The 25834-nt window shown below is 35.2% G+C and overlaps 1 protein-coding gene across 1 annotated transcript in view; it reads right to left on the bottom strand.

Annotated features, from left to right (window-relative positions):
• Window positions 1–15991: 15991 nt before the first annotated feature.
• The window catches only part of LOC149565657 (floral homeotic protein AGAMOUS-like), an 80797-nt gene continuing 70954 nt past the window's right edge, over window positions 15992–25834 (bottom strand). The window contains exons 5-7 of the mRNA XM_089816364.1: window positions 16443–16484; window positions 16255–16296; window positions 15992–16144 (exon numbers count right to left, since the gene is read on the bottom strand). Coding sequence (XP_089672490.1) covers window positions 15992–16144; window positions 16255–16296; window positions 16443–16484 — 237 coding nt within the window. The remainder of the gene's footprint in view (window positions 16145–16254; window positions 16297–16442; window positions 16485–25834) is intronic.

Below are 25834 nucleotides of genomic sequence, written 5' to 3'. Positions count from 1 at the left end.
TTAGATATTTGTTATACAAAATTTTTGCCCATTTATTCTCCTTTCTTTAAACATTCTCCATACTAGTTTTTCTCCCAATGGCTCATTTTTCAACCTAATTTCTTGATAACCAAGCCTCCTTGGTTTTTTGGACAACTATTGTTATCCCATTTTATTAATGCTTGCTTCTTCTTTTTCTTCTATTCCACTCCAAAAGAAATTTATGAGCTTCTCTTCAAGATTTTTGTTAAATGTTTGGTTAGAGGGAGACAAGAGAGCTGGTAGGTAGGTATAATAGATTTAATTTTAGTTGCTCTTTCTTCTTTAGTTAACCATTTCCCTTTCCATATCTATGTTTTTTATTCAATTTTGTTTAAAATGTTGTCCTATCATTTCTTTTCCTAGCCCCTTTTTCTAAATGAATCCCTAAGTATTTACATGTAATATCCCATCTAATTACATATGTACTCTACCATGTCTCTTGATGTATTAATCAAGAAATTTTTTGACTTATCTGCATTCACTTTCTGACCTGAGGCTGTAGTGTAATCCAAAATTATTTATTTGAAAGCTTGAGCCTCTACCTTGGTACTAACACCAGGGAGAATAGTATCATCATAAATCTTTTGGTGAGTGATATTAGAAATATTATATGCTACTATGATTCCTTTAGTTATGCCTTCTTCTTTAGCCTTTTGGATTGATCTACCAAAGGATTCAACCATAATAATAAATAAGAATGGTGAGATGGGATCTCCTTGGAAGATTCTCCTTGATATATTAAAGAAACCTTCTAGGGTTACATTGATTAACAAAGAGATCCTAGGTGTGGATATGTAGTTAAAAAATCTATTAATCCATTACCAAGAAAATCCAAAGGCTTCCAGGCATTTTCATATAAAAAATCCAATCCACTACATCATAAGCTTTTTGGATATCTAGTTTCATAAGCATGCATGCTTCCTTATTACTTACAGTTGAATGAATAGTATCCTAAATTATGGATATCCCATCCAAGATTGATCTACCTAGTACAAATCCAGTTTGTTCTTCAAAGATTATCCTTGGAAGAAAAGATTTATTCTATTTGCTAATGCTTTTGAATAAATTTTATATATTGTATTACATAATGCTATGGGACAAAAGTTTGATGGTGACTCAACTACTGATTTTTTTGATATTAAGGCCAGGAACATGTATGATTGATTTCCATAAGTATTGGTCCTCTATTCCTAGTGGCCTCGATTTCCCTCCATAATTCTTCCTCTAATATATCCCAACATTTCTGAAAGAAAAAATCCTAGAAACCACGTGGCCTCAGGGATTCATCTGAAGTAAGGTTAAAGAAGGCTAATTTGATTTCTTCTTTAGTAAATGATTTGTTAATATTTGTATTATTGGATTTTGTGACCACTCTTGTAATATTTTTAAGCACTTTACCTTGTGCAATTAGATTAGAGGAGTCATAATTATTTAATAAGTTTTCATAGAATAAAATAAAAATTTCAGCCTTTTTTGTCAGATTGTCTACTATATTACCTTCTCTATATTTAATATGAGCAATAGTATTTATAGTTCTATTATGGATAGTGTTTTTATGAAAGAATTTTGTATTTTTGTCTCCTTCTGGGAGGCATTTTTCCCTAAATTTTTGCCTCTAGAAAAACTCTTTTTTTGATAAAATTTCCTCTTTCTTAGCTAACATTTATTTTTCTTTATTAAATTTCTCATTATCCATGCCATTTTTAATAACTTCATTATTTATATTTTTGAGTTCTTCGTCCATATCCAATTTTTCTTTGAAAATATTGTTCAGGTGTGTTTTATTTTCTTTTATCATATTTAGTTTTGATAAAAAAAAAATACATCTTGGAACCTATGTAATTTCCTTATTCCCACCATAATTTGATGTTTTCCATGAATGTTTTATCTAAGAACCATTTTTTTTCACATTTGAAAGGATAAATTGTTGGTTTTTTAAGTTCTATGAATTCAATTTTCATTGGAAAATGATATGAACCTGATAGTATCTATATAGTAGTTGTGATAGATAAATCCAACCATGCTAATTCTCCTTTGAAGAAAAACCTGTCCAGTTTCTCTACTATATAGTTGAAATCTTTCCTTATGTTATTCAATGTAAAAATTCCATTATTGATTAGAATTTCTAATGGCTTATTGTCTCTAACCCAATCTCTAAAATCTATGGTTGCCCTGGAAATCATTTGGGATCCTCCACATTTCTCATTGAGATCTAGAATAACATTAAAATCACCTCCTATTACCATGTTTACATCTAGATGTAATATGATAAATATACTTAATTTATCCCATGCTTTCCTATTATATGTTATTTGCATAGGTCTATATACATTAATAACTATAAGGTGTAGACTAGGTTTATTGTTGGATACCTTGCTTCCCATCCAACTACTATTGAATTCTATAATTTTGATTTTTTTTGTTCAGATTGTGTTCCATATGATTCCCATACCTCCTGATGCTCCATTTGATTCTTTCATTTCAACTTTCCATTTACCTATTCTTTTCCCCAATTTATCTTTTTCTTCTTTATTTAACTTAGTTTCTTGTATCAATATCATATCTTATTCAAATAATCTTAGATTGTGTTTTAGCCATCATTGGTTGCCAAGGGTGTTTAGGCCCCTAGCATTCCATGTTATGATCCTCATTGATCACTAGGAAGGCTCTCCCCCTTCCCTACTTTGATAATTTCAAAAAAAAAATTTGTTCCTTAGCTTAACCATTTAATTCTCTTAGTTCCTTTAATGATTTCCTTCATCTCTTCATTTTTTGTTTTGTACATTTCAGAGTACTAAAGCCTTCCTAATTCACAAAGATTCCCAAATTGTCAATTATTTTCTGATTATTGATTTCATTTGTATCTTCCTTCTTGTCTGCATCCTCGTCTATTAAGTCTTTAATGATTTGTTCAACTACTTCATTGTCCTCTTTAACAATCTCTTGTTCTTTTTCTTTACTGGCCCTTTTTCCTCCCTATGATAAAGATATTTTATTCAGTATCCCAAATTCATCCCAATTCTGGATATTACCAATCTACTCTATATCTGTATTGTCCTCTGTATTGGTTGATTTATCCTCTTGTTCTACTTCTAGGGGTATCAAGTGTTCCTCTAAGTTGCTAATTTCTTCCGTAGATTTTATTTCAAAGATTTATTTCCCATTTGTCGATATTTGCCAAAATCTTTACCTCTTTTTCTTTTTTTCTTCTTAATTGTTATGTTACTCCAGTGTTTTGAATCAGCTACTAGGATTGAACTTTCTCCTTCCTAGACCTCTCTTGTTTCTATTGGTTTATTAATTTCCTTTGCTCTATTTTCCACTATTGAGTTCTAATCCATATTTACTTTACTATCTATAGTTTCATTTGCTTCATTGTGTTTCTCTCCACTAGGTTTCTGAATCTAGATTTCTCTTGAACTTTCTTCTTCTAATGAATCTTTAATGATATTACCCTTGCTTGTCCTTCTTACTAGTTTTGTTTCATTAGTTCCACCCTTTTTTCTTTCTTTCTGTATATGTTGATAATTTGACTCATGTTTTAGATGATATTGTTGACCTAACATGATTTGGTCTTTAATATTAGTCTATAGAAACATGATATTGTGAATCTTTTTATGCAGATCCTATATACTTCTTTCTATTTCTTCAAGTATACTTTTCTTCTTTGACAAATTTTGCATTCCATTAGAGATGTGAATTTTTTATGAACCTTATGTATATCTTCTACTCTCTTTTTTGTTTCTTTTGTGCTTCCATGTTTTCCTTTTCTTGTCCTCTACCCTTTTGATGCTTTCCTTGCTGGCTAACTATATTATTAATTAACATTCTTTTCTGCTAAATTTTATTCCTATTTTCTTTTACCCTTATTTTCTTCATTTTCTTTCTAATATTTAGATTCCTTGTTTCTAATATTGCTTAGTACTTCTTTTGTATTAGATATGTTGATCTCTATTCTCAAGTTAGGTGTAATGATTCCTTTTATAATTCCTTCATGCTTAACAAATTCTAGCTTATAGATGGATCTATTTTTTATTACCTTTTTTATTTTCAATTTCCATTGATCTAACTCAATATCTATTAAAAATTTAACATTACTAGTTTTTTCATAATCTGAGTAAATGCCTAATAGTTTTCCAAGGGATTTTCCAATTTTGACAACTAGAGTTTGTAAATGTTTAATTTCTTATGGAAGATTTTTGCATTCGAACCAAGTAGGTGTTATATTTTCTTTCTCATTGTTCAAGTTAGGTACCCATGCTTCAAATTTAACTAATAAACTTTTATAATAACAATTCGATATTGAAATTAATTTATTCATAGTTTCTTAATTTTTGCAATGTATATATATTGAAAATTTTGAAAAGGTGTTACAACTTACTTGTTTCTTGTAGATCTTTTCCAATTTTTTTTTATCAATTTTGCTTGGTATTTACTTTATCGACTCTAGCAAGAATATATGCCTAGATCTAAACATTCCTTTCATTTTTCTTCTATGTATCTATCACTAATAATTAGTATATCAGAAGAAGTATTCTTGTTTAATACCTTTATCTTAGATGGTGAAAAAATTTCTTTGTCAATGTCCTTCCTATCAAAAAATATTTTATGAGGGTGAAAATATAAACTAGGTTTAAGATGATTCCTAGAGTTTTCCCTAGTTTTAGTACCATGTAAAGATTGATGTTGTCTATGACCTAGTGGGAAGCTATTTTCTACTAAGACTATAGTTGACTTTTGCTTCCTTGTAATCTTATTAGTACTAGGTACCATAGTGGATACCCTAATTTGTTCCTGAGCATACCATGTCATGTTGAAGAAAGCCTCGTATTTTCTAACATATCCTCCCACCTCTACTTGTTTTGTGCCCGTCCCCAAAAGATTTGTGGATGTCTTGCCGTTGCTATTTCTTCTACTTGTTACTAACTACCATCCTTCTTCTTCCATATTGGTTAAATATGGTTTTCTTTTCCCTTTTTGATCTCTTTGAGGATTTCTTCATGTTGCTTAACTAAAGTGATAAATTTGGACTCTTTGTGGTTTGTACCTTTCTCCTTTTCTTCTACCAGTATAATGAATTTTTTATTAAGCACGAGAAACAAATCCTTCTTATGATCATAGTTTGTAGGAAGATGGGAATGATACTTTTCCTTGCTAGGGCACAATTCATTTGGTCGAGGTAGGATTGTTGTTTTTGCAAGATCTACTTTTTTTTCTCAATGAATTTTACTTGCCATTTTTTCTTAATTTCATGATTTAATACTCAATTATTTTGATCATTTTATATTTTTAAAATTGATTATCTAACCTTGATTTAATTTAATTGATTGAATCCTTTCTAATTTGATAATGATGTGATTTAGTTATTTTACTAGTTCTAGGTCATTGTGCTAGTCAATGATACATTAGCTTCATGGTCTCCTTTTTTCACTTTCTTTTATAGATTCTAATTCACTATGCTTAAAATGATGCTTGTTTAATCCTATAAAATAAGCCAAGTTTGGAATTTAAGATCAAAAGTGTGTCATTTGTACAAATGTTCAGGTTTTCAAAAAATTAATATAGATCAAGATAAGTGTCAAATCTTGTTTGTTTGGTGCATTGATTCATATGAAGTAGTGTCTATTTGATTAAAACCACCATGATTAATAATTTTCACACCTAATTAGATATGGTCATTTATTGGAGTATGTTTCTCATTTTTAAAAGTATGTCAAAGTTTGGTATATGCAAATGTAGCTCGAAGACTTCATTATACATTAAAATGAAGGCCAAATACAAGAATATGTACAAGGTTGGCTTTGAAGAATGCAAATATATGAAGCAAGAAGGCTAGGCTTGACTTGGCTATAACTTGTGGACAAATGACATTGAATAACAAATCTTCACCACCTGATTTTATTACACTTTTCCCTTAAGTTTTATTTTCTTTAGCCAGCAAGGTCCTTATTTAACCTATTTTTACCAACGTATTTTTAATAAATTCTTTTTTTCAAATTTTCCTCTTTTTCAATTTTTCTCTTATTAATGTATCAAAGTGTATGTTTCTCATGTTTTCAACATCTGAATGCTTTTTTATTGATTTCTTCATGATCACGTTTTGGCTAATTTTGAAGCTTTCTAAAGGATCTATTTTACATTATTTTTGTACTTTCTTCGTGCTTAATTTTCTCAATGCTTTGAATTTTCTTTTTTCTTTAAAAAATCAATATATGTAATATTTTATACCCTCATAAATATTAACTTGAAATAACCAAGTTGATTGCTTAAATAGAGAACAATAAGAATAATTATCAAATTAAGCTTCTCAAAATCATCTCATTTTTTCCTATTTACAAGAACTAAGAATTCTCTTCTAGATTGTAAAATTGATTTTTCACATGATTCTAGATAATTTTAAATGAGGGGACAACCATAAATGAGAATGTAAATATTTTGGTGATCTATGCAAAAAATATCCTCAATTTCGATTCGTTGATCCAACTTTGTCCCATGTGGTTGATGAGGAAAATTAGGCTTAATTAAGCTCTTTATTTCATTTATTTTAGCCAAATGTACCAAGAGTATGCTTTAGAATTATATTCAATTAATTAAATTAGCTATATAATTTAGTAAAATCAATCGCATAATTACTTAATAGATTTAATTTAATTTAATTATTTTATTTTAATAATTAATATATGTACATTTTTCTTATAATTATTTAATACTCAATTATTTTTATTACTTTATTTAATTTAAATTTATTTTATAACCTTAATTTAATTTAATTGATTGAATCCTTTCTAATTTGATAATGTTGTGATTTAATTATTCTACTAGTTCTAGGTCGTTGTGCTAGTCAATGATACATTAGCATCATGCTCTCCTTTGTCTACTTTTTTACTATAGATTCTTATTCACAGTGCTTGAATTGATGATTGTTCCATCAACAAAATAGGGGTATTTGTTTGTTGTTGTGAAGATACATGTTTTATGTCCTCACCATTTGCAGTTTTGATTTTGTTGTCCAATTTTAAGAGGTCATATCTAGGTTATTCGGGTTCTAAACCTTTTCCTTTCTAATTAGTGTGGATTAATTTTTAAGAAATTACAGATTTTCGATTTTATAATTGATGCAATCATAAAGCTAGTGTTTCATCCTATTGTCATACCTTTCCCTAGGAACAATTATGCATCATGTGTAAAAGATATAAACATTAGCTTATTCATTCCTTAAAATATCTATGTAAAATGGAGATGAAGTGCATAATTGACATGCATTTTCTAGTTCTTACAAATTGATTAAACATTAAGAGAATATTTTTCAATATAGTTTAGAACATAAGAACATATTTTTCTTATGTTATAAATTGATTTAAAAATTAGAAATGATTAACATTGATATAATCTATGACTAATATTTTTTTATTGAGTAAATAGTTAATAAAAATACACTTAATTTATGACAATTCTACTATAAATGAATAATATGTTATAATATATAGATAAAAGTTTAAAAAAAATAAAAATTCATTAAATCTTAATTTAAAACTATCTATCATATATTTTTAAAAATGATCAATAAGAAAACATCCGAACACAAAAGTAAGAATATAATGCATAGATCGAAATTTAAACAATATTAATCAACTTTGTTGAAAATGACATCTTTGACTTTTTCTTACTTTAATCAATCTCAAACTCAAAATATGTGATTTTAGAACTTAACTAATTAGTACATGAATGATAAAGATTAACTTTAGATTATAAGTTGGAAAAAGAGGGGTAAAAATTTATCAAGACAAAAAGGAATACAACAAGGAGAGCTCAACAAGGTGCTCGATCCTAAGCAACAAGATCATCAAATTCTCGCACCATCTCAGAGGAAAGTTGTCTCTAATTCATAATATTCCAACCTAGATCATGACTAGAAGCCCATTTGGCTAAACAATCAGCAGTTGTGTTCCATTCACGAGGAATATACATGAACCTAATGAATTGAAAAGAGGTAGAGAAGAGAATAATCTTATTAATAGTGGCTAGCTGCCAACTAACATCCTCAAGCTCCTACAAAGAAAGCAAGTTCACCACCACCTGGGAATCAAACTCACAGATAATCTTACTCCATCCCCGCAAGCAACACTGTTTGACAGCATATAAAATAGCTTGAGCTTCCATGAGATTGTTCGTGAAATCACCCTTATGAACCGAGAAAAAGAATTTAACATCACTAGAACTACAACGAGCCACTCCCCCAATACCAGCAGGGCCTGGATTCTCTCAGGAAGAACCATCAGTGTTAATTTTCAGAACTCCATAGGGAGGAGGAGTCCAATGCCCATCCCAATTCACACAATCCTTCCTCTAATGTTGAAGCTGCCTGGACATAGAAGGAAACCTTTGAGCTATAGGCCCATCTTGAAGACAAAAATTGAGGTGATTGCATATAGCAAGATCAACCGGATCCATACCCCTATCTAGCTCACACTTCACAAGAATAGTTTCCTGAAGAGAATGTAAGATCTTCCACCAAAGATGCAAAACACCAAGCCGAACATCTTGGAATTATCAACGATTCCTCTCCAACCATATATGCCAAAGTAAGAATGATGGGCCAGCAATCCAAGCAGCATTGAGAGGAGAAGACTTGGAGGGAGCACTTCCCAAGCAGACCCAAAACTCAGGCAAAGAGGAAGCATGCCTAAAAGAGCAACCCCAAGCACTCCACCAAAGGTGCCATAGCTGAAGAGAATAGGAGCAATGGAAGAACATATGGGAGACAGACTCCTCCCCATTACCACACAAAACACAAAAAGAGGGGCCCTAAAATCCACATTTACAAAGATTATCCCATGTAAGACAGTGGTTGTGAGCCACTAGCCACATGAAAAAATTGCACTTGGACCAAGAGACTTTATTCCAAACTTGCTTCCACCAAGGAACCTCAGCATCCCCAAATAATTGTCTAGTTATCTCCTGATACCCAGCAGAGACATAATATTTACCAGACAAGGTACCTCCCCAAGCCAAAACATTTGGACCGAGCAAAGAGGAACACTCTCTAGAGGCAAAAATCTGAGAAAGTTGTTGATGATCCATGTCTGTACCTCTAGGAGGCCAATCAGAAGAATGCTTCCATCTGTAGCCAACAACAAGTCCCAATTGATAAGGAGTCTTGTAATGAGCCACTTTATCCAATCCAATGGCACGAAAAGAGTCACAAAGAGACCGAAGATGAGGGAACATGGATAAAATGGAAGGGAATCCATCCCAAGCATCAGACCAAAACAAAGCCTAAGAACCTCCTTTACATATCCAGAACAAACCCCTCTTGACTAACACTACACCTGTCTTCAAAGTATACCAAACCATTGAGCCACGACCTTCAAGAGGAAGTGTAGAAATAGAGCAAGGATCAACACCATGAAAATATTTATGAGTGATAATACGAGCCCAAAGTTGATGTTGTCCAGAGCACCATCGCCAATAAAGTTTAGCAGCCAATGCTTGACTACTCAAGAGAGCTGATCGAAGACCAAGACCACCCTCCTTTTTAGGCCTACAAACAGTTGCCCAACTAATCAAGCTCCATTTAGTACTACACAAATTACCACTCCAAAGGAATTGCTGAGAGAGAGCATCAAACGCCTTGAGAAAGTAAATGGGAGCAGCTTGAACCATACATCTATAAGTAGGAAGAGCTTGGATAACAACTTGAAGAAGAGTAACCCAAGTAGTAGTAGAATGCCATCTATGAGTCTAATGATTAACCCTATCATGAAGCTTGGTAATCAAAGTTTTCCAAAAGAGACGTGGCTGCCTAGAAATAGCAATAGGAATGCCAAGATAACTCAAAGGAAGTGACCCAATCTAAAATTGTAGGATACCAACAATCCTATGCTGAATAGAATTAGGAGTGTTAAAAAAGTAAATGGAAGATTTCTGCTCATTAACTTTCTAGCCTGAAGCTGCCAAATAAATTTCCAAAGCATGTCGAAAGGCTTCAGCTTCCTTAATCCTAGCAAGACCTGCAAGAGCAGAATCATCAACAAATTGAAGATGGGAAAGAGAAGGTAAGCCATTACCCCACCGCCACCCCTGAATAGAATTCTGAGTCACCTGATACTTAATGAATCTATCCAAGCCTTCAGCCATGATGATGAAAAGATATGGGGAGAGGGGGTCACCCTGGCGGAGGCCTCTAGAGGCACCAAATAGTTGAGAAGGTTGTGCATTAATAAGAACAGAAAAAGAGGTAGAAGTAACACAACTCATAGTCCAACTAACCTAGGTAGACCTAAAACCAAAAGAAAGAAGAATACTCCTTAGGAAACTCCATTTAACTCTATCATAAGCCTTAGCCATATCCAGCTTAACAAACATTGTTCTCTCCCTTGAAGTAGCCATAGAGTGAATAGCCTCAGTAGCAATAACCACCCCATCCAAAATTTGTCTTCCAGCAACAAAACCACCTTCTTCTTTTGAGATAATAATGGGAAGCCACTTTTTTATTTTGTCAACAATCAACTTAGTAATAGCTTTGTAAACCACATTACATAAGGCAATTGGTCTAAAAAACTCTAATTGATTAGCACTCTCTCTCCTAAGAATAAGAATCAAGAATGTAGAATTCAAAGCCCGAAGCAACTGCTTGCTAGAATAGGATTCCTTAACCACCTCCAACAAATCATGATTAATGATTTCCCAAAATTCTTGAAAGAACTAAACTGGAAAGCCATCAGGACTAGGAGCCTTCCCCTTAGGCATGCCAAAGATTTCTCCTCTAGCTCTTCCAAAGATATTGGACGCATGAGAGAATCATTCACTTCCTGAGTGATAAAGCAAGGAATACAAGACAAAATAATATTTTCTTCATTATCAGCAGGAGAAGAGTCCTTAGAAAAGAGGGTAGAAAAGTACCGAGTAGCCTCTTGGAACAAAGCTGGCAAGGAATTCAGTTGGATACCTTGAGAATTAACCAAAGAAGAGATATTGCTCAGATTTTGATGAGATTGCACTATTTTATGTAAGAAGGCAGTGTTCCGATCACCTTCCTGGAGCCAATCAACTCTAGCCTTTTGCTTCCAAATAATTTCCTCTGGAAGTTCCCATTCTTCTAGAGCTCTAGAAGCAAGGGATTCAGTCCTACCAAGATCCTCAGAGAAATTGTGATCTCTAATCTCCCTTGTGATGACATCAAGATCTTCTTGAGCAAGCCTCTTCATAGAGTGAAGGTTCCCAAAGCATTGCCTATTCCATATCCTGAGCTGTCTTTTAACATATTGAAGCCTTTTAGAAAATGAGTACATTGGAGTACCTTATGCAGGAGCACCATCTTTCCACCAACATAAAAAAAAATCATGAAGAGAGGAGTCATGAAGCCACATCAACTGGAACTTAAAAGGAGGATGATTTGGAACACAAGCCCCGATAGAAAAAAATTTGATTGGCCAATGATCAAAACCCCTCCAATCAAGGATTTTCGAAGAGAGAGTAAGAGTGCCACTAACCCAGAAGCAAGAGATAATAAATCTATCCAAACATTCTGAGATAGCATCAGCTCCAGTCCTTCGATTATTCCAAGTATATAGACCATTAGAAGGCTTAACATCAGAGAGATGCAAATGAGATATGTGGTGCCGAAGAAGAGTAGAAGAAGGCCCTAGTCTAGCCAAACCACCATGCTTCTCCTCTAAACTTAAAATTGAATTGAAGTCCCCTGCTAACACCCAAGGATGATAAGGGTGACAATTTCTAAAATATTGAATATGGTTCCAAAGTTCCTCCTTTCCCACAAGATCAATAGGTGCATACACATTAGTAACCATAATTACCTCTCCTAAGTCTAGAGCAAAAGCTACCATAGAGAGAGATGAGCGAGAAGACACCCAGCCAAGGGGAGAAATTTTTTTTGGATCCCAAAATATAGCTAAAACACCACCACTACCTGTTGCCCCAACACACTGGCATTGGCCACGAGACCAAATACTGGAGGCATGTTGGACCATAGACTCCATAGAGAGCTTAGTCTCTTGGATACAAAAAAATTAGGACTATGATCAACCACCAAGTTATGAATAACCTTTTTTCTAGGGATGCTAGTCAACCCCCTAACATTCCATGAGAGAATAATCATCATTGGGTAGAATTGGGAAAATGAGCATCCAAAGGTTTCACTGAACCAGACTCAATCAATATATCTCTTGTGAGTTTAATCTTCTCTTGGTCTTTTTTGTGCCCACTTCTTAGAGGGGTCACAAAAGAAACCTACTTAAAGGGTCTAGGCATCAACCCCAAGGGGAGAGGAGATCCCTTGCCTTTACTTAATGGTAGAACATCCTTAACTAGGTCAGCCAGAACAACATCATTATCCTCCAACACCGCAGGAGTCACCATAGCCTTTGTCATAGGAGCTACAAGGACCTCACAGTTCTGGTATACTACAACTTGGGATGCCCCACAAGCGTCATTAGGAACAAATCCCTCATCTGGGAAAACTGGATCAAAAGAGATAGGAGGAGGAATACCCTCCTCTAGAACCATACTATCCAGCACCTCAAATCTATTAAAACTTGAATAAGATAATCTCTCTTTCAAAGGACTTTTCTGACCACGCCCCTTAGCTTGTGGACGAGTAGGGATAAGTTGTTTTCTTTTCTTGGAGAATTGATTTTGATGCTTACCTACGAAAAGTATTAGTTTACAATAAAAAATTACAACAAAATTGTATATCATTGATCAAAGTGATGAAAAAATATAAAACACGATCACTGTTGACCAAAAATAGTTACTATGATATAATTGTTGTTGCATTAAAAAATTAATATAACAAGGCACATGGAAATGAGGATAGTGAAGGCTAAAAGAATTAACATAATTATTAAAGTTATCAAGGGTGAAGGCCAATGTAGCTGGAACATCAAAGCGATAATAGAGGAAATTCATATCTTGTTGGTTGGACTTCATGGTGGATCACATCTATTGAGAAAGTAACGGAGTTGTGGATATCTGGCTAAAAGAGGTCATAACATGGAAGGAATAAAAGAATGGGATGAAGTCAACCAGACCCCACCGTCCACACAAATGATGGTGGAATGCGAACGTGTTCATTGAAATGTAATATGATGAAGTATGACAGGTGGCATGGACAAGAAAATCTTTGGATTAAAAGCTATAAAGTCTAGAATATTTGAAAAGATTTTGTGATTATTTCCATTTGAGGCCGTTGTAAGCATTAATTACAAAGGCGAGAGGATGATCCACATGGATTTTGTCAGAAGGATAAAACTGCAAAGGACGGACATTGTGAATAAACATAATGACAATTCACTTGCTCTTTACTCAATGCATAAGGTTTACAGCTAGCAACTATGCCCATGGCTATACAGCCATGAAAATGCACTTCCTTTACATTGCTTTTTCTAACTTTTTAAAAAATTAACTAAGTCCTCTCCTTTGTATGGAAGTGCATTTTCGTGGCTGTATAGACGTTGCCAGCAACTATTAACTTCAATGGAAAAGGTATAGTTCACATGTGCTCAAACAAAAGGGAGATTGGAAATTGTGATGTCTTGTGATTTTATGATGGGAATCGATTGTTTCTCATATTCATTTTTAGCATTATATCTTTAAACTGCCTTGGCTACCAAGTTTTGTCCTACAACAAGGGGATGTCGGTGCAAACTGAGGTTTTGGTGGTTGAGATTGGTATTGATATGGGTGTTAGTGATTACATTGAGTTGGATAAGCTTGAAGACTATATCAAGGATAGTGATGTGGCATGGGTGTATTTGTGTCAAGGTGGATTGTTGTCAGTCATGGAAGGCATTCAAGGGTATGATGAGAATGTGTCTTTGAAATTTGTCAACACATGGAAAAGGATGAAGGTGAATATTAATGGGGTGGTTTTTGAAATGATGAAGGAGCTCATCATGATAGTTGGTGGTTTGTGTCTTGAGGATAGGAGCTGGCATAAACAAAATTGATTTTCTGATGAAATGAGCTCGAGGAAGTTCTTTTGCCCTAAGCAGGATCCTATTCACATGTGGGGTGGATTCTCAAGGAAGGACCTACCCAAACTTTGGGACATTGTATGCTATGTCGTTATGCACTACATTACACTCTAAGACCGGTTCCAGGTGTTGTACTATTAGCACATTATGAACTAGGACTTGATTTCTTTCCTACACCTTATTTTGCATTCAATGATGGATAGTGTTTTTAATGTTACGTTAAAGAGGGGGCAAGGAAGACCTTTTTATATCTTGCACCAGGCCTTTGTGTTTAAACTCTAAAATGTCCAACTCGCTATCAATCAACCTCTTTTAGTTAATCCCTTGCCACTATTATGCCTCAAGTCTCCATGGACCAGGACTCGAGCCTGGTTCTGCCTCGAAGAAGGTGGATTAAAAACCCCTAGCTACTAGGAAAAACATCAGCACTATTGACTCCGATGCTATACTGGGTGGAGTAATAAAGCTATGAGGAGATTCACTAAAAGGCTTAAAATGGAAAAATTAAAGACTCCACCTAAACTAGAGGTGATTTTTGAGTCCATAGAGAATGAAATGAAATCCACCAGGAGGAGGGAAGTTATCCACCCTGGCTATGGGAGAAAGGATGTTCCTCACCCTTCCCACATTTTGAACACTCTAGAAGCCAACCTGTCCCTGGAGAAAAGTTTGGGGGAAGATATCATGTCCCCTATGAAGGATGGTACTAAGGGTGGGGGTAAGAAAGGGCATCACAACCATGGGCAAGATCAAAGAAAAAATTGATTGGACAAGCTAGAGATATCTATGTATGATTGGCCAAGAATTAGGAAGCCCTATGCGGCAAAGTTGGAACCCTTGTTGAGTTCTCTATGAAATTCATGCATTCAACAGCCACCACTCCATACTTTTTGTAGGGGAACAAGAAGGAGAATGAAGCAAGAAAAGAAAGAAAGTGAGACCACCCGCTCCCTCTACATCTTCTTAGTGGACAACTGGATTGAGACTCTAATGGAAAAACCCATCAAGGAGGAGGTGGACAAACCGGCCATGAAGGATCCTGATGAGAAGGAGGGAGAGGACCTACAGGAGAAAGAGGGGAACTAGCCCTTGTACCTTTGTTTCTTTTTCCTTTTGTTATGTTATAGTTAAGTGTGAACTTCATGCTCTTGGTGGCATATTTTATTATAGTAACTATTAAATGTTGTAATAGCAGCACTTGTTATTTCTGCTGTTGGGCTATTTTTTGGTATCCTATGTATGTTAGAGGTAGGTTGGTTCATACTGAGAAGTTTCTTGTTATGTTGTTAATTGCTAAGATGTTTTTGATGTATCGAAAAGGTATTTATTAGATAGTAGAAGGTAACTACTGGCTGTTCTGCAGGCCTCTGTACTATGGAGTCAACTCCCTTCTTTTGACTGCTATCTAATACATCAAAAAATATTATTCACATGAGAATTTTGTTTCCGAAAAAAATATTTCATTTAATACTGAAATGAATCACATACTTATTCTATAAACACTATATATTACATTGAAATCTGTAAAGAAAATAGGGTTTTGAATCCAGCCCTATTGTGAAATACACTGGGAGTTGAAAACAAAGGATAACAAAGGATAAGATAGGCTAATCTCTCAATAGAGAACTCTAAATTACAATTTAGATTAAGCTTTCCAAACCTTCTAATATGTCTTATTGCCTTGCTTTACATGTACCAACTAGCCATTCTCTATCAAATAATATGCATCATCAACTTTATCTTCCACCTGCATTTCAAATAATTATATTCTAACATTAGTGATTGGAAATTATTCCTTCATATTTTGCTATCAACAGAAATCTCTATCTCTGTGTAACAAGTTGACATTTGCCTATAGTAGCAATTGCATGCATATTGTTTACGTGCGTATACGGACCTTTGAAAACTATCTACTCAGAAATAATGCACATAAATAAATACTTATATTTAAGTTTAAGAGCAATTCGTATTATTACTCAGCCAAGTTGAAGATCAATTGCAACAGTTACACTATTCTGACTTGAATACTGTTGATATTCCTGGTGTGCCTCTTGTGGATTTGGTACACCGCCACGAGCTAATATTGGTAGCTCCTCTTTTCTACTTGTCTGTCCTCCTATTTCCTCTATCTGACAAAGAAAGCCAATTTCTAGTTTGCTGGCAGCAATACGAAGGAAAACGATGACCACAAATACATATACTGATAATAGACATTTTTTAGATGGGAAGACCACAATACCTTTTTGCTGAGAATCTGGTTATGAGCAAGTAAGATCGATTCCTGCATCCATTTCGATTTACAAGAGAGTTCATTGAAGCATAGTAGAGTTATTGATAGAAGCTCTTCGTGAATAATTTGATGAAGTCTTAGAAAAGCTGAACTTCAATGAGCGAAAGAAGGATTGTGTTTTTTCAACTGTATCATACCCTTTTTTGCAGATGGGCAATATCCTCAAATAGCTTTTCATCCTGTTGAAAAAGAAGAAAAATTTACCTGTAAAGATATTTAAATTGCAAAGGTTTTAAAGTAAGAGGTATTTTGTTATATATAGCATACAATTGGGTGGCAGAAAATCTTTAGTTAACGGCTGGACGGCTTAAGCATCATATATTAATTCTTTATTCTTCAAATCACACATAACACTCAAACACACCATGAAATATAAATAAATAGAATCTTGAGGAGACAAATGAAGGAAAACAAACTAAATTTTGTCGAAGCACATGGTTACCAATAGGGTTGTGAAATTGGTTATCAATGATAAAGTCTCCTGGGATGAGGAGGAAATAAAAAGAGAAGCTAGAATCTTTTTTGCTGATATCCTTACAGAAGGTTGAGTACCATTCCTGATGCTAACGAAATTGATAAGGCTGTCCCCTCTTTCTAAGGGAATAGAGCTTCGGGGATAGATGGATTCCCTATATTATTCTTTCAGAAATTTGGCATAATCTTTTTTATGTTGTTAGGGATGTGGAGGAATTATTTGGATCCAAACCTATCCTTAAGGAGATCAATACTACGATCTTGGTTCTCCTTCTCTCTTTGTTGTTGTTAATGGTTCTCCTTCAGCCTTCTTCGAACTAATCAGACATCTTAGACAGGGTGACCCTATCTCCCTTGTCTTATTTGTTATTATGGCTGACTGTCTTGGTAGACACATCTCTTTTTTTAATTTTGGAAAGACAACTCATGGGAATTAAACCTTCCACAGCTAATATTATGTGCTCTTAGCAGCAATTCGTGGATGTCACCATCCTATCAGAGAATCAACTATAAAAGAGGTTAGAAATATAAAGAAATGTCCTAACTGCTATAACAAGGGGACTGGCCAACTAATCAACTGGGAGAAGAGTTCCATTTTCTTCATTAACACCCCGGAAGAAAGACAAGTGCGTATTGCTCAGATCTTGGGTTGTCAAATATCTCTAGTCCCCTCAACTTATCTTAATCTTCCTCTCTACAATAAACCCCTGGGTACTTTCTACGGAATTTTGGTGGACAAACTCTATAGAAAGTTAGTTTGATGGAAAGGCTCTCTTCTAAGCCAGGTTTGAAAATTATAATTATTAGAATCTACTTTGTAGAATTCGCCTATTTATTCTTTATATTGTACAAGCATTCAAAATGTGTTGATTCCGTAACAGGATTCACATGATTGTTTTGTAGTCAAGGATGGAAGTTAGGAATAATTTTCATCCCATTGCCTCGGACAGAGTGCGCTGCCCTAAATCAAGGGGTGGTCTTGGCCTTGGAAGAATAAGGGTTCTCAAACAAGCTCCCCTTGCAAAGAAAGTCTAGAGAATACATAATGGGATGAGATAATGGAATGATATAGTAAAATCCCAGTACATATACTTGGGATTATTCTTCATAGAGTTTATATATTTAGATCGCCTTCCTCGAGGATCAGCCATTTGGAGTAGTATCATCAAAGCTAGAAGCACAATTGCTTTGGGAATTCATTGGAAAATTGCAAATGGTGACATTTAGTATTGGGAAGATAATTGGTTGTTGGGTGGGAGCCTTGCAAAGATAGGGGTTCTACCCCTGTGGTTGTCTGTTTGCCAAGAGAGATGTGGTGCTAATAGTGCTGACTAATGGGATGGTTATGGTCGGATTGATTTGTACCCACTTCCCCTCATTTATTCCCTTTTATGAACGCTCTTAATTCAGTGGTCTTAAACCAAGGTGAATAGGATAATCTGATTCAGGGGCCTCTCCTTCAGGTTGTTATTCTGCTTCCTCTGCCTATAATCTTCTCACTTCACCTAATGATCCCCCTCCACCTCCACCTCCACCTCCCCCTCGCTACTAAAATTATGCTTGGATATCTGGTTTGATACCGATGGTTAAAATATCTTATTGATCCTCCTTCATAATAGAATTCTGACAGTACACAATTTATGGAAAAGAGGGTTACATATGTTACCTCTGTGATCAAGATGAAGAGATAATTAATCAGATCTTCATCCACTGTTCTTTTGCACATGAGATATGGTCCCTTATTTTTATTTTAAGGGGATTAATGTCAATTGGATTTTCTTGAACGCTATACAACACTGCTTTATCCAATGGTTCTTTCCTTGACAGGAGAAAGACAAATGAAGATTATTGTCTCTTATTATTCCTCTTGTTCTCTCGAGCATTAGAAAGAATGGAATAGTAGAATTTCCAAAGAAAAATATGTTTTCTCAAATGTGGTCTTCAATAAAATTGTAAGGGGCTATTTTTTGAGAATTTTTCAATTTGTTGTCCCACTTCCACTTCATGGAAAATCTTTAATCTTCTTGCTACTCCTGGTCTTGGTAGAGCTGAAAGAAAATGAAAGTTTCCTCCTATGGATGGGATAAAAGTAAATTTTATAAGGAAGCCAAAAGTCAAGCAGGGCCATCTGGGTGCGGGGAAGGTTTGATAAATCATTTGGGTCACTCTCTCTCTCATTGGTGTTCCCCATAAGAACATAGACCAACCACCTTGCAAAAGCTATGGAATCCCTTCAGGTTCCGATTCTTGCTAAGAACCTAAGAATCACTGAAGTCTAGTTAGAAGCTGATTCCTACAATATTTTTAGATTTTAGAGGGTTTTATCTCTTGTTCTTGGACCGTCTTAAATATCATTCATAATGCTAAGGCTATACTTAACCAATTTAAAAAAAACTATATCTCACATGTTATAGGGAGTCTAGTTGTGGCTGACTTCTTTGCCAGCGTAGCAGTGAAGTCCATCACACCTATGAAATGCCATCTCTAGAATGATCTCCCTAATGACATCAAGTCTCACCTTTCTTATGACAAGATGCACAGAAAAGAGGGAGTAATTAATGATGATTATGTGATCCCTTCAATTTGATCAAGTCATGAAAATTAGGAAAGACAGCTATTCTTTAGACAGACATGGCAATTAGTTTTTTGTTTTTTTCGCATGCTGTCTGAATAGAATTTTCTTCTCCAAGTTTTATTGGTGCTAATTTTAGCTATTTGATGACTTACCCTATTAATAATCTCTAGGACTATGGGTGGGTTGAGGAGAACAAGGGAGCATCTAGAAGGTCAAGTATAGGGTGTGGGAAATTTTTCATTTGGGCAGCCTCATCCTATTCATAAAGTGTCTATATGGAGATAACCCTATGATTACTAAACTTTTTCATAGAAAAAGGGATGAGGGTTGAACATTTATAGCTGGCTGGAAAGTTCCTATCAATCAAGAGGTTGCTTCTATGGTTACTAGTAGCCCTACTGTTATTAAAATAATTTATAAGGATAGAAGGTTTTTGGACACTACTGTGGGTAGATTTCTCACGAGTGATAAGGAGAATAGTGCTTAGGGCTATTATGCAGTATGTTACCCTTGACAGTAGGTTCTCTAAGGTTGCACTTACCATTTCATGATGTTAAACCATTTTCATCACAACAAGAATGTTTCAATTCTTGTTATATTTAAACTTCTTTAAATACTAGTATTAATGGAATTAGGTTGAAAGATGATGTTAATCTCCCCATCTGTGATGGTCTTATGGTTCTGATTTATGACCATTTTAATGCTTATGCCATTGGTTCTTTCATTCTTGAACATTTAGAGTTAGAGGTGGAAACTAAGGCCCTTGAGTCTCTAAATGAATTGGACTTTTCTAGTACTAAGATTAGAAGGTACTCTCACTCTGATGAGCAAGTGGTGAATCCTAGCCAAAGAAAAGGTAAATCTTTGGTCTTCTCTTTGAAGAGGAAGAATACTCCAAAACTTTCCAAATAAAGGGTCAAAAAAGAGAAAGACAAAGAAAGTGGATATTTTTTCTTAAGAGGATTATAATGAACACGATGAGTAAATGGATAGAGATGTGGAGGATCTAGGAGAGAACAAGAATAAGACAACCAAACTCTCGAGAAAGACTAATAGCCCTAAAGTTGTAATTGAAAAACACCCTTCCCTCTCCCCTCTCTAGGTTGAGGGTGCTATATGCAAAGATATGGAGGGTATTGAAGAACCCACAATTGATTTCCCCCTTCTAATGAGGGAGTGAAAAGTTCTATTCACAAGGTTGGCTCTTACAGCATTAGGGTTACTAGACAAAGAATGGTATTTTGTTGTTGGCGATATAGAGGACAATGTGGATGTTAACCCTGAGTCTCTCATTGACCCTTCCATGATAATCCTTAGTGATTACAGTCATGAATATGGCATTGATGTCCTTCAAGGCATTAGGAATGGGGTGTTGGATTTCTATACAGTGATGAAATTGTCTTTCCATGTGATCAAATATGTCCACTTGAAGCTAAGCCTGGTGGAAAGAAAACACAACCTTTTTTAGGCTACAACTATGGCGAAAGACTCTATGGAAGATATTGACCTAGGTGTACAAGGGCGAAAAAATAAACAAGGAGATGGAAGATGCCAAATTCAAGGATATTGAGGAAAGGATTTCAGATTTGGAGAATAGGAGAACTAGAATTAAGACTTCCCTTAGAAGCATTAGAGATCAAAGCTATAAAATCTTGAAGGCCTCTGTTGATCATCTTAGGATCTTGGTAGACAAGCTAGAGATCTTCGAGTAGTGACAAGGTCATTGTTTAGGTTGTCATGGAGAATAATAGTCTTGGAGATGTTACTTCTAGCCGCAGTAGAAGGACTAGAGTTGGTTGTAGAAAGAAGGACCATCCTGCCACCAATGAAATTTAGGAAATTAAGAACATTGCACAAGACATGGATAAAATGGAGATTGATGGTGCAGAGATTTCTCAAAAGATTGGTCTAGTTTACCTTTTGTTGTTTGTCAGTGGTCTATGTCTTGTCTATTATCTTTGTTTGTTGTGTCTTTTGTGGTTGGGTTGTTGACTCTTCTATTTATCTAGTCTATTGGATGGCTTTTGATGTGCTTCCATCCAATTTCATATAGTTGTTGTGTTCTGTCGTGCTCAATAAATTGCCTTTTAATCATCTTACTATAAAGAATTTCAAGACCTCTTCAAAATCTACTTTCACTTGATTAAAATAAACTAATTTATATCAACATTGAAATGATCGTTAAACATGCTTTTCATTTCCAAAGTAAAAATAAGCTTACATATAGTTTCACTACTATTAGGTATTAATGTTTCAACAACTATTTAGAGCTGACTGATTTGTACACCTATTTAGATATGTGCAAGATGATTTCCTATTCTAGTATTGTCTCTTGTACACTGCAAAATCTCTACTTAATGTTATTTCTCCTCTCAATTTTTCTATTGGAACAATATTCCTCTATCTACATGCAACAAACTTAACCATTACTTACAACATTCATCCATTTTCTCTATTGTTTTCTTTACCAAAAAATCCCCTCTCAAGTAGAAAATTGAGACTTCCCTACTAAATTTGAAAGTAGTAAATCAAAACTCTCCTACTAAATTAACTATTTGAAATGAGATTTGGATGTGTTGCCTAAAGTTTTCAAGTCCTGATGGATAGTTTCAAAATTCAAATTGTGTTCCCGATTTTTTTGGTGTTTCCTTCTACTTTATATTCATCTATTAATGTTTTCTTGGAAATGTTCAAATTAGCTCAAATAAAGTGTGATCAATTGTCATGAAAAAGATATCCGTACTAGCATTGTTATTGAAATAGAAAACGTTGATATTAAATTAAAAACTTCTACGTAGCCTTTTACAATGAATTTCAAATATTAGATCGTTCTCCTACCCTAACTGAATTGTGGGTGGTATATCTGCACTCGGAGAACCATGTATGAATATCTCCTTAATAAATGTGTTCTAAGCTTCTAACAATTTTATAAACCTAGAAGAAGTGTAACAGCTGTTTATATATACAGCTACTGACTACAAGCCTTGGTCTTTTTCATCCCAGTTTTTTATTTGAACTTTTTGCTATCATTATTTCTATAGCACATAGATTCATTCCCATTCTTCAAAGTCTTGAGTACTTTTGTCCTTTGAATTTTGTTCTCAGTTTGCATTCTTAGCTGGTTGCATTTGTTTCTCTGGTCTTTGGCTGGTAGCTGACTTATTTTATAATATAAAAGTTTTGTTAGTAGAGAATGTGTTTCCTTTCTCAACAATTGAGAAAGGTGTTCAAGCATATCATATTAATGTTGCTACTTTTCTTTTTCAGTCGTATTTAAATTATTTTTATCATTGTTGATTGTGAAAATTATTATTGCAGTCACTAATTATTAATCTACTATCTTAAATAATAATTTAAATATCAAAAATTAATTTGCAACTAATATTGGAAAAAAAAACTACTTCACTAATTAAAAACATCGAAAGAAATAAGAAACACAATGGACAAATTGTCCCTGGAAAAAACCCTAAGGAAAAACCAATTCTACAAATGAGAAATTATATTAAACTTAAGCAAATCAAGAGATACAATATTTCATACCTCTTACTGATAGATGTCTTACAACCTCCCAATTTCTTCTAATGATATTCCCTCCATTACTATCGCCAACGTTATCATTGCACCCTTGTTAAAACTCCAAGACTAATCTCTATCACTATGGAATTATTTTCTAACATTGCAAATACTTGTGTATTGCAAAAGTCCACTGACCCCCTTTTTATACTATTGTTAGAAAATCAATGACCAAGATTAATTCTCAATCAATGGTTGAGATTAAAACTATGCCACAACCAATAACAAAATTGGTTTCTACTTGCTTCTAAAAGAGGTCAACTATTTAATAGATAATTGTGCCTACTCTAATAAATTAGTTAGGAAAACAATCGGATACTAAATAATCACATATGGACAAATAATTATCCAAGATAACTCAACTAACACTCTCTCTTAGCGAGGAAGTTGTTCTACATGACACCTAACTTATCTCTTAAGAAGCTAAATTTTGTCTTCCTCGATTCCTTAGTCTGAATGTCTACTACCTACTCCTCTGTAAGTATGTACTATAGCTAAACAATCCCCCATTGTACTGATATATGATGTTTATATCCTTAGACATATCATGAAACACTATATTCTCAAACAACTTGATGTAACTTTATCGCAATGTATCACGATAGTCTCAACTCTTTGACCAAATAAGACTACTACCAACTTTCGAAGCCATATAGATTCACATTTTTCTATACTAGCTAGTATGTACTTTTGTTGAACTCAGAGCCACAAACTTATACTTCATGTTGAACCAAGATACAAAACCTGATCCCAAACTAAATCAATATCTTAATGTGGTCCTTTTTTATGTTGTACTTCCTACCCAATCTACATCAATATACCCTATCAACTTGATGCCTCCACCTTGAACATATCTGATCCCATACTCAACTGTACCACAGAAGTAACACAATACATGCTTAGTCATTGTCCAATGCACTCTTCCTGGTTCAACCATGAATTTGCTGAGAGACTAGATATATAAGTGAACTAATCAACTTCCAGTATAAGGTGGGATCTACATCGATTTCCTTTAATGTATTTACCTTCTGTTATCATTTTTTTGCCTCGTCAAGATTCAAATTTCAAACATCCAGCCCGTCCAACGGCTAGTCCCAGAATTAATATTCTTTTAATGCCTAAGAGACGTCAAAAAATCTAAGCGATCAAACCTTGTAAAATTTTCTATGGCTCGCAGGTTCTCCATCGTCAAGTCTGAGGAGATTGATGGTTAGCACTATGTTGCTTTTTAGAAGTTGCACGGTGGATAGCATAGCGACATCGCGCCCTATCGACACGTGTCCGGTGGGTCCAGTTTGTAGGGCATCCAAGGTTCTTCGGTGGTTCAAAAAATTTTCACGGCGGGCGGTCAATTTCACGAGCCAGAGATGAGAAATGCCAGTGAGGCACTATGTTGCCATCTAAAAACTCGTGAGTTTTTTGATAGCGACATAGCACCTAACGAAAAGTCACCGTAGAAAAGAACTTCAGGCAGGTGAGTTGGGTCCCATTTCGTACTTCATTTGCTCAGTTGGAAGGGTCCTCGATCCACGCTAATGCCACATCCACGAGGAAGAGCTACTCAATGAGTCGAGGTAATACAAGTTGCCAGGATGATGCTATGCAGACCAGTGTGGGGATGCCACGTGTATTATGGGGCCAGGGTTTCTAATGTGATCAGTAGGATCAGGGAAAGTCTTTCGTGGGCGTTGGATCAAAGTCAGATCGATGGTTGGCGCTATCTCGCCTTTCAAAGTTGCATGGTGAGTATGATGGCAATATAACGTCCTCCTGCCACGTGTCTGGTGAGCCTCAGATGTGCTCCGTCAGATGTCAGCAAGGATCCGTCAGACAGTTGGTATGTGGCCAATTCCTATTCATTGATGTACTGAAGGGAATGATCTATCTTGCTCGCCATCCGATCAGTTCAGATCGACGAGAGGTGCCATCTCGCTATGGTGAAGCTGCGCAGTCTTTACCATGGCAACATAGTGCCTCAGTGACACATGCCAAGTGGGGTCGTGTTATCTCGTAAAACTTAGGGGTGATGCTAGGTGTGCTGATAGGGGAGGAGTAAAGTGCAAAGTGTGACAAGTCTTCACGATTGTTAGATTAAGATGTATCGACGGATGGCGCCATCTCGCTATGGTGAAGTTGTGCGATCTTTACCATAGTGACATAAAGCCCATCCGCCACGTGGATCAGTAGGGCCAGGTCTGACCAAAGTACATTAGGTGTCATTCGAGTGGGGTGTGGTTGTTGAGGTGGCGCCAGGTATGATGGGTCCGGGGTAAGAACAGTATAGTGGTACAATGAGTCTCCACGATCATCAGATTTAGGGAAGATCAACGGAAGGTGCTGTCTCGCTATGGTGAAGTTGTGCGATCTTTACCATAGCGACATAGCGTCTTGTTGACATGTGTCTCACTGGCTTGGCCAGGGTTGACGGTTAGCAGCTGGTAGTTAGTGTCACGGTCAGGTTTGTAATTGCCATAGTTAATGATAACAGTTCGTGGTGGCACGGTTAGTTCAATAAAAAGAGGTCAACCACAGAGGACTTCCCAGGTGGCAGAACGAAAAGAAACGATTGGCCTACGTGGCCTAGTTGGTTTGTGAAAATAGGTTGACTTTTTGCCCCCACTAATTCATGAACCTTAAAAGCGAAGGTGATCGATTTTGTTGTGCGATCTGATCTTCATGATCAATCCCAACCTACCAGAAATGAATGCAAAATATAGGAAGACACTCCACCATCTTAGTCAATCCGTCTACCCAGTCAAAAAATTGATGGTGCCATTTTCAGTCCTCTCAGGACACCTGTTGCAACAAAGATCAGATTTTCTTCAGATTCCCATGATTGTCCTTGGCAGGATTTAATGGCAGGTAGCTGCAGGGTCACTTCTGCTAGAAAAGATCTCAGTTATGCCT

Source organism: Cupressus sempervirens, chromosome 3, assembly GCF_028749045.1.
Source record: "Cupressus sempervirens isolate cs-2001-9-10 chromosome 3, ASM2874904v1, whole genome shotgun sequence".
Lineage (NCBI taxonomy): Eukaryota > Viridiplantae > Streptophyta > Pinopsida > Cupressales > Cupressaceae > Cupressus > Cupressus sempervirens.
Note: the sequence above shows the minus strand (reverse complement) of the source record. Positions and strands in the feature narration are given on the sequence as shown.